Source organism: Marmota marmota, unplaced genomic scaffold (genome assembly GCF_001458135.2).
Source record: "Marmota marmota marmota unplaced genomic scaffold, marMar, whole genome shotgun sequence".
Taxonomy (NCBI): domain Eukaryota; kingdom Metazoa; phylum Chordata; class Mammalia; order Rodentia; family Sciuridae; genus Marmota; species Marmota marmota.
In genome coordinates, this window is record NW_026000164.1 from 3149140 (window position 1) to 3159369 (window position 10230).

General features: G+C 47.2%; 1 protein-coding gene across 2 annotated transcripts; it reads left to right on the plus strand.

The window, feature by feature from the left end:
- The first annotated feature begins 429 nt into the window (after positions 1–429).
- On the plus strand, positions 430–6301 carry LOC107148946 (GTPase IMAP family member 5-like). 2 transcript variants are annotated; one of them, XM_048786727.1, is made up of 4 exons: positions 430–616; positions 2227–2319; positions 4595–4643; positions 5186–6301. In XM_048786727.1, exons 2-4 carry the CDS (start codon positions 2275–2277, stop codon positions 6022–6024), a joined length of 933 nt encoding a protein of 310 aa, XP_048642684.1. In that variant the 5' UTR covers positions 430–616; positions 2227–2274; the 3' UTR covers positions 6025–6301. The 2 variants fall into 2 exon arrangements, with proteins under 2 accessions (XP_048642684.1, XP_015349177.1); XM_015493691.2 differs by having other exon boundaries at positions 431–616; positions 5183–6301.
- The last annotated feature ends 3929 nt before the right edge of the window (positions 6302–10230 follow it).

Here is a 10230-nt window from a genome sequence, read left to right on the forward strand (position 1 = left end):
GAATGTCTCAAGCTAAGTGTCTAACCCTCATGTAGGCTACTTGAAGAGCTGCCTGGGGTCGAAACTTTTCTGCCAACCAGAATTTCATGTAAGAAACAAACTCAGCAGGCCAAGGTGGAAGCATTGCAAGTTTGGGGCCAGCCAGGACAACTCAGAGACACTCTGTCTCAAAATACTGAGGACTGGGGATGTAGCTCAGTGGGACAGCACTTGCCTAGCATGCACAAGGCCTTGAGTTCAATCCCCAGTACTTAAAAAAAAAAAAAAAAAGGTAATCCTGGGAGAGGCACATTGTCTCCTAGCTTAATTCTGCAGAGAACCTGTTTTGAAGAAAAGCATTGCAGAGATGTGGTGGAGAAAGGAAATGAAACTGTTATTTTTTTAAAAAAAGTGCTGTCTTCCAGTGGTCACACCCATATATCACTTTTTTTTTTTAACACGATCCTTCTCTCTCTGGTAGTAAGACTTTGTGAGCCAGTTTTCATCTCTTACTGATCTTGTGTTTTTATGAATTGACAAGAAAACAATGAGAGAGGCTGCCTAGGAGAGGAAGGGGATTGCTCCAAGAACTCTGCAGGCCTTGCAAGACCCTACCTGCACTTGTCACATCGGCCAGGTAAGGAGCTTGCTTTGATCTCCTTGAGTGCCCACCCCACCTGCTGTGTCCCCTCTCTTTCTCTCCCTTCATCCTACCAGTAACAATACGTGCCAACCTGGACAAGGCACTTGATCTTTCTAAATCTTTTCTTTATTCCAAATAAGGATCAGGAATTATACACGCTTGAAAAAAAAAAGAATTATATACCCCAGTATCCCAAATAGGTGAAAGCTGCAAATATTACTGAGGTTATGTTTTTCAGAACCTGAAATTTTGAAGGGAGTGAGCTCAGACAGTGGTGCTATTTTAATACTAATGAACTTACTTCTTGTGCAAAAGCATTTTTATGTGTGCACACGGTGGCTGCTGAGGCCCTATCTAGGTGCATGTGTGGGTGAGGGAAGAATTGACCCCTCATCCGACCTGCCCACACATATCTTTTTCAGTCTTTGAAGAACAGGCTGGAAATTTATCTTTTGATTGTAATCTTACTTCTTTCTAATTATTTTTCTTGTTATTGATAAATACATAGAAATAATTTCCATTCTAAAGAGGGAGAAACATTTTAAGAGTATGATTCAAGTGACCTGCTCACATGAAGCATTTGCTTTATTTTCTGATAAAAAATACAATTTGCCAGGCACCATGGTGCACGCCTGTAATCCCAGCACTTCTGGAGGCTGAGGCGGGAGGATGGTGAATTCCCTGCCAGCCTCAGCAAAAGTGAGGTGCTAAGCAACTCAGTGAGACCCTGTCTCTAGATAAAATACAAAATAGGGCTGGGCTAGAGGTGTAGCTCAGTGGTTGAGTGACCCTGAGTGCAATCCCAGGTACCAAAAATAAATAAATAAAAATGGTAATTAGTTAAAACAACTCTTCAGGATGAAGTTGCAAGCAGCAAGGGCTTTGTTCCTGAGAGTTGCCCTGACTCAGCCCTGCACAGGTCTGCACACTGTGTTTCCCTAACCAGGGTGCTGTTGGTCTTCAGGAGACTCCAGTGAGGGAAGTGGGGGAGAGTATTATTATTATTACTTTTTGAAAAGTAAGAGTAAGATCCAATCCACCAGTTTAAGACCATGTCACCTTTCCCCCCAAAGGCGATCCCCACCATGTCCATCCCCACCCAGGTTCTTCCAGGCCTGGGCACTGGAGAAGCTGCAGGAGGCGCGGCTTCCTGAGGGGCCCAGGGATCTTCCTCCCCCCAACTAGCTCAGGGGATTCTATCCCAGACTGGGGTGGGAGCTGTCCTTCAAACCCATCTGACCATCCTTCCAGGGCAAGAAATGTCTGCTCAGGAGCGGTGTTTAAGAACAACAGTTTCAAATGAATGAATCAAAGGACTGAGGAGAAAATGAGTGAACAGGCTGATGCCTGGCCAAGAATGCTGCTGTGGGCGATAGGGATATCCAGGCTGGCAGTGTCCTGGGCACGATTCTCTGTAGGGGACATAGTTGGGAAGGGTGCAGTGAGGAAATGGTGACAGTCACATTGGCTGGAGGTGTGGCAGTTCCGACCCCAGAAGCAACACTGTGATGGGCGGGGGGAAGCCTTAAAAACAAACAAACAAATGAGGAAAGGAGAAAAACTTGGACGACTTTACACCTGTTTTTACTTCTCTTTCTGCACAGGCTGGATTCTGGGAGAGCAGTGATAGAAGTTTCTCACCTTTGGAGGAAATGGCCTGCTACCAGTCACTTGACCAAACATGTCATGTGAATTATGTAAGTAGCTCTGCTTGACACCCAGAGGGACCCAGGAGCAGTGGGCACAGGGCTACCCCTCCTTGAGCCTGGGAACCACAGTGAAGAATCTACTGTCACTCTTTGGAGTCCTGTTGTCTGCAGTCTGGGAAGTCTTGGTTTTCCCAGTTAGGGGTGGAGAAGAGCCCAAGACCAAGGTCCCTTAGAACTTCCTGAGTTTAGGACTCTCAGCCCCAACCTTCCTCCACCCCCTCTCTGCAGCCTACTCCACATGGTCTTCTCTTTCCTCTGATGCTCTGGAGCCTGCCTGACTGCTCCCCTGGAGACCATCTTCAAGGGGATCCAGGGGCAGCATGGTGGTGGGGCGGTGTCTTGATTTCATACCATCAGCATTGCAGATGAGCTGACACCTATAAAGTACTGTTTTCTTTGCTTGCCCTCCCCCACTGAAGTTGCATCTTCACAATACATTACCCTTTCCTGTCCTCAAAAAGAACCAGCGGAAGCTGAGAATTGTGTTCAGGTTTGCTCTGTCTCTGGGCTTCCAGAGAGATTTAGCTTTGATGATCCTTCAGCTTCTCCAGGGAAACAGAACCAACAAGATACATGTATTCAGAGATTTAGTTCCAGGAACTGGCTCCTGTGACTGTGGGGGTTGGCAAAGTCTAAGGCTGTAGGTAGGCTGGCAGGCTGGACCCAGGCAGGAACTGGCACTGCAGTCTGGATACAGAGTTCCTTCCCTGGGAAACCTCAGTTTCCCAACTAAGTTTTCTACCCTGTCCTGGAGGCTGAATGTCACACCTGTACAACACCCTCACAGCAACACCTACATTCATGACTGACTAGATCACCTGTGCCACAGCCTGGGCCAAACTAACACAGAATGACCTTCACGCTCAGTTTCAAAGTCTCCTGGACTGCAGGGGACAGAAAACACTCCACGCAAAAGGCTGGCACATGCTTGGATGTCAGAGCAGGCCTGAGTCATGTGATCAGACTGTGGCTCCTCAGCTTGGGTAACTCAGACCTGAATTGTGTATCCCAACTGGGAGTTTCCATGGGATTAAGTGAAGAACAGAGAGGCCAAGGGCAGAAAGTTGCTATCATTTCTCTACTCTCTATCCTCAGAGGAGTTACAAAGAAGTTGCGAGGGAATTGTCTGATAGAAGCTAAATTTTGACATTCAGTATTTAAGTTAAAATGATTCCAAATTGATTTACTAATTTTTGTTTCCTGTCAAGGTGATCGCTGAATAATTTCTTATGTAGAGGGGCTCGATGGGATCTTCTATGGTGTGATCCCATAGAGCTCCAGGAAAACTCATTTATTCCCAAAAGTCTTTTTTTTTTTTTTTTCCCCAATTGACCCACGACAGAGCCTGAGATTCTGCAATTAGGTGCTCATTTTGAGCAATAACTTCTTAAACCTGTTACAAGGAAACACCTGAAAGTTTTGCATCAACAAGGTCCTGAGAGCACTTTGGTAGGTTGTGCAGTGAACCCAGAACTCATTCTTCCATGCAGCCTGGATGGACCTCCTGAGTGCAGGAGTAGGAGATGGGGGTGGGAGAGGAAGCATCAAGAGAAAGGGTCTGAGGGACCGTGAAGAAGGCGAGGGGGCTTGAGGAGAGACACCTCTGAGGCAGCTGCTGGTCCAAGACTGTGCTGAGGGCAGGAGCACTGATCTGAGCTGATACACCAGCTTTTCCCTCAGATGCTAAACATGCCCCCTATTCCTCCCCCCAACTTGGACCCCCACAGTCTCCACTTCTTGGATGGACAACTCCTCCCAGTTTGCCTGGAATTTTCCCAGTTTCAGCACAAAGAGACCTTTGATGAGGACTCTGCTCAGTCCTGGGCAAATCCGGGAAGCAGTCACCCTAAGTGCTACATCACCATGGAAACAGAAAAGAATTGTTTTTATGAGTTTCTTGAGTGGGGACAACAGCCAGACAAACTTCAGTTTGGGTGGCAGCACTGAGACCCTAAAGGCAGACCAGGATCCCAGACAGCTGCATGCTCAGTAGAAAATGCCTGACTGACTTGTTTGGTCCTCTGTTTGGTTTTTTTTTTTGGCCACTCCCACTAAAGATGGGTCACAGGAAGAGGACATGCCTGTGCTTGCCTGTTGGGGCCAGCAGGTTTTAGTGTCAGAGCATCTGTTAAATAGTGTATGACCTCAGCAAGTTTTGATTTTGTTTTTTGCCTCCATGTCCTCATCAATAAAATGTGATGTTTTCTGTCAGATGTTACATCCAACTCCAGCATGAGCCGTCCTTGTCTGTTTTCCTCTCTAGGAAAAAGCAGAAGGGCTCTGGAAGGACAGAGAAGGTGCCTCCCCCACAGGTAAGGAGGCAGCAGGAGGACCTCCGGGTGGAGCTTTTCTCAATAGAGCTGGGGGCCAGCCTCCCCAGGCACAAGACTGTGTTCACCCCAACAGGAGCAAAGGCCTTTCCCAGGGAATTGAACTATTAGGCTATTAGCTTGCATACTCTCCTTAGCAAGGGCAAGCTTCCCCTGCCTCTTGTAAAACAGAGCCCAGGCAGGGAGGGGAGGAGCAGAAGTGAAGGATGAATAGCTCAGGGCCTCCTGAGAGAGTCTGGGGGCCTCAGGCCTGAGCACAGGGAAGGCCCTGGAAAGGGTGGCAAAATGTAGCAGTTCCCAAAGAAATAATGTCTGGGACTCCGACCAGCTCGGTTAACTGATTCCACGATTTTTGTGCCAGTCTCCTTTTTTTCACTACACGTGGGTGTGAGGTGATGGAGCAGATGGCCCCCTAATTGGCCTAGGGTGAGCGTTCCTCTGGGTCTTGCCCTTCTGGTTTTCCTCCTCCTCTTGACAAAGTATTTCTTACATATTAACTTTTCGTGATGGCTTCCTCCCAGAAGCACGGCTGCTGAGGATCCTCCTGGTGGGCAGAACAGGCAGCGGGAAAAGCGCCACAGGAAACAGCATCCTCTGCCGGCCAGCCTTTGAGTCCAGGCTGCCCGCCCAGTCGGTGACCAGGGCCTGCCAGGGGGAGAGGGGCACGTGGAATGGGAGGGACATCCTGGTGGTCGACACGCCCTCCATCTTTGAGGCAAAGGCCCACTCGCAGGAGATGTACAAGGACATCGCGGACTGCTACCTGCTGTCTGCCCCAGGGCCCCACGTGCTGCTCCTGGTCACCCAGCTGGGGCGCTTCACGGCCCAGGACGCGGTGGCCGTGAGGAGGGTGAAGGAGGTGTTTGGGACCCAGGCCATGAGGCACACGATCGTGCTCTTCACCCACCGGGAAGACTTGGGCGACGAGTCCCTGGACCATTACGTGGTCAACACGGACAACCTCGGCCTGCGCCGGCTGCTGGCGGAGTGCGGCCGGAGGTACTGCGCCTTCAACAACCGCGCGGCGGGCGAGCAGCAGCGCGCGCAGCTGGCCGAGCTCATGGCGGTGGTGGAGCAGCTGGAGCGCGAGCGCTCCTACCAGGGCGACCACCTCTTCCTCCCCGGGCCGCGGCTGCAGCCAGGCGGGGGCGCCGGCGGCCCGGAAGCCTATGCGCACTACGTGGCCGAGGTGAGGGCGCAGGTGGACAGGCAGAAGCAGGCGCTGCGGAAGGAGGAGAGGAACTGCAAGGTCAAGGCGACCCGCAGAGCCGAAAAGTGCACTTTTTTTGAAATTTGTGCCATTATTATTTGGTGCAGCTTAATTCTTACTGTTATTGCGCTGATCATATATTATCAGGTCTGATGCTTTGTGTTTTAGGGATTTCAAAATATATCAATTACCGCATCCACTGCTCTAAGTATCCTCCATCAGAAAGAGGCCCCCCTGGTCTGTCGAGGGCTGCAGGTCTAGGCAGCTCCGTTTCCCCTTCTTTCTTAACAGACTTCCGGTTGGGTTCAGAGCTCCGTCCTCAGTTCCAGGGATGTTTTGTCTAAATACAATCCAGGTGGTCGTATGGTGTTTATCCTGCAGGTCGTTGATATTTATCCTGAAGAATTAAAGTCATCTTACTACAATGACACATGCATACCTATGTTTATAGCAGCACAAGTCACAATAGCAAAACTATGGAAACTGCCTAGTTAGGTATCCATCAATGGATGAGTGGGTAAATAAAATATGGTATATGCACATAAAAGAGTTTTATTCCACCATAAAGAAAAACGAAATGATGGCACTTGTAGGAAAATAGATGTAACTAGAAACCATCTATAACAGGTCAAACTCAGAAGGTCAAGGGTCATTTATTTTCTCTCATATGTGGAAATTAGAGAGGAAAGAGAAAAAGAAAGGTTAGGGATGGATGTCCTAAAAATCAAGGGGAGATCAGTAGAGGAAAGGGACCTAGAGATAGGAGGAAGGGAAGAAGGGGGAAAATGCTGGGGATTTTAAGGAATAATTTTTGTGTGTGTGGGTTTCCATATAAATTCCCAAGTAATTCTTATTTATAAAATTTTTGCTAGGATTTTGATAATAATTGTTTACCAAATTTTTATATCAATTTGACAAGAGTCAACACCTTTAACCAGTAGATTCTTTCAATCTATGAAATATCTCCTCTCTTTCTTTCACCAGTGTTTTGTAGTTTTCATCATGAGTCCTGTTTTTTTAAAAATTTAGGCAGATATTTATTTTTTGAGTGTTGATATATTGTGTGCAATATGAATATGTAACAACAAATCCCCTCAATATGTACAACTATAATATAACAATAAAATGTGGAAAATGTTTTTAAAAACTATCATCAACTAAATACATAGATACATACGCATAGGTACATACAGTGCCATTCTCTTTGACAATGATTGGTTCAGAAATGCTCATGAGACACCATGCCAACCAATGAGAAGTGAGTAAAAGTCTTGGTAGGTGGAGTAAGAGGTTTTTCCTTCCCAGGGGAGAACTATAGCAAGAACCAGCCTCTCTTCTTCCTTTTGACCTAGTTGGGTCTGGTTGTGGTCCTGGCACTGCAATAGCCATCTTGCTACTAACTCAGACTTGAAGACAATGCTTCCAAGTAGAACAGAGAGATGGAATAAAACCCAGACCCCGGGTCCTCCACCCTGGAACCCTACTCTATCTCTGCTTTTCCAGTTATGTTAACCAACACATTTCCTAATAGGGCAAGCTATTTGGGTTTCAGGTCTTTTTTCACCTGCACTTAAAAGCATTTGGACTGATGAAGAGTTCTCCACATTCCTTTTTTATCCTTGAAATCTGTCAGAATTTCCCTGTTCTCTTGCTTCCTTTGAGGAAGTGGCATCCAGAGTAAATGAAAAGGTTTGTTTTTTCTTGTTCTTAGAATTAGGAAATTAGCAAAATACTTCTAGTTGGATTATTTTGACAAATGGGAGCAGAGGAAATACTATTTCTAGGCAGTGCTCCTCTGTGCTTCTTCACCAGTCAGAGGGAAATCTGAGAGAACAGAGCTCACATCTGCATGCTCCAAGGAATCTGTGTAGCAAACATTCCTGTGGGAGGAAGGGCGAGGGACAGCCTCACTCCTCCTGTAGATGCCCTGGGTTAATGCTCAGTCTGGTCCCCTGGAAGTTCACAAGGGGCATGTCAGCTGGGGACCAGGCAACACTGCTCAGGGGAAAGTGGTGGGCGGAGTCTTGACTGGGAAGCCTGGGAATGAGCCACCCACACACATGGAGGGGCCAACCTCCTGAAGCCCCACTCTCTGATACTTTCTTGGAACCAGACTGCCTTCCCTGGAGGGAGGATGAGACCATCCATTGTCGATTGGACCAAAGCCCTCAGAGGGCTTCAAGGTCAGCATATCCAGATCCAAAGTCTTCACCTTCTTCTCCTCAACCCGTTGTTACTCCAAAGGGCACTGCTGCAGATGGAGCTGCATTTCAGGGGTTGCCAAGACAGATCCTGGTTCATCCCCTAATGCTGTCAGTGACCATCTTGCATTGACCCCACCCTCAGTGTCTCCCATACCTCCTGCTCTCTATCCCTGTTGCTAGTGGTCAGCCCAGGTCCTGACTGCCTCTAGGGAAACCTTTCCTCTAAATATAATCCCTGTCCTCATCTTATATATCCGACCACACGGTTTCATGGGTTTCCCTGTTTCCACTGAATTCCACCTTCTGCTTGTATTGCACCCCAGTGTCTTCCTGCTCCTTACTACCACTGAAATGTGGATCCACCCTTTCCCCAAATCCCCACAGGCGTCACACAGTTGTCCAGGATTTACTGATTTGAAGTTAAAGATGCCATGTACCCATGCATCCCAGGCAACAGTGGGAAATTTATTCTATGACAAGGCAGGCCCTGGGCCAAACCAGGGCCACTGCCTCTTTGTGCAGTTGTGATATAAGAAGTGCTTTGGCATTTTAATCTGCTGGGGATCTAACGCAGGCCCTTGAGCATACTAGGCAAGTGCTCTACCACTGAGCTACATCCCCAGAACCTTCCCCTTCCCCCCCTTTTTTTTGAGACAGAGTATCACTATTGCCCAGGATGGCCTTGAACTTACAATTCTCCTGCCTCAGTCTCCCAAGTAGCTGGGATTACAGGTGTGTGACATCACATCCAACTACATTTTTAAACGGTTGAAGAAATCAGAAGAATACTGCTTGTTCTTCATACATGAAAATTACATGAAGTTCAAAATTCAGTGTTCATTGGTTTTATGGGATGCAGCCTCTTGTTCACAGTGGATTTTGCATACAAGGACAGTTGAGTAGTTGTAATATCTACCATCTAGCCCACTGAGCCCAAGACACCATCTCTCTGGTCCATCACAGCCCCTGCTCTGGGATATTCCACTGCCTGTATTTCCTGCTGTGAACTACTTTCCCTGGTGAGCTCCATCCCGCTGCTGTGATCCTTCACTCTACTCCCTGCTCCTGCCCCCTTTCTCCAGCCCCTTCCACATCTCCAGAACCCCCTGGTTTGTTCTGCAGACTGCCCTCAGGGGTGCAGAGAGGTGACAAGTCATCAACTTTTGCAGCTGGTAATGTGGTCGGGATGTGATTGTGAATAAAATAAGAAATAACATGCGTCTCCTCCTGACATCACAATATAGAAACTGGAGGCCAGGAACGAGGCATTCCCAGAGGCTCACAGTCCAGGCACCTTCCTTCCTTCAATCCCGCAGGTATTTCATGGTGGCTTCCATCATTTACCCTCATGATTTTTAACCAACTCCTCTCTCAAAACAAAACAAAACAAAACAACACTCCTTTGAGTTTCAATTACCTAAAACTGCTGGGCCTTCTGGGAAACTGAGGCAGTGCAAAGGCCCCCCACCTTTGAAACCCTGATTCTTGCGATCAAGTTGGAAAGATTTCAGACATATTGCTCAAAGAAACAGGCATGGGTTTATAGAAGGGACAGGAAAAGGGGAAGGGAACACTCTCAAGGGAGAGAGTGGATCCTCTTAGAGAGGAGAGGGACAACATGCCTCTCCTGCACCCTAGTTTTATTGAGGATCCCAGAGACATTTCCAGAGAGTCCCACCCAGATCCACCTCTTCACTTTTGACAGACAGCAGGATAACATCAAACTTTCAAGTCCCCACATCCATGACAGTTCTAGGTCATGGCTAGAGCCCTGCTGACTGGTTCTAATTGGATTCTTTTTTTAAAAAAAATTCTTATTTTATTTATTCTAATTAGCTAGATATGGCAGCAGAATGCAATTGTATTGATATTACACAAATACAGCACAGTTTTTCATGTCTCTGGTTGAACACAAAGTACAGTTACACCATGTGTGTTTTCATACATGTACTTAGGGTTCTAATTGGATTCTTAACCATAAATTCTCACAGATTTTATGGTTAGGAGAAATTATCCTATCTCCCTAAGTTGTGGGATCTGGTCTGTGAAAAAGATCACAAAAGTCTCCCCCTTCAGGTTAACTTGTGTTCCTCTTATAGACATTATTTCAGGCCTGTGTTAGACCATGATGCAAAGAAAAGACCACCAACTCCAA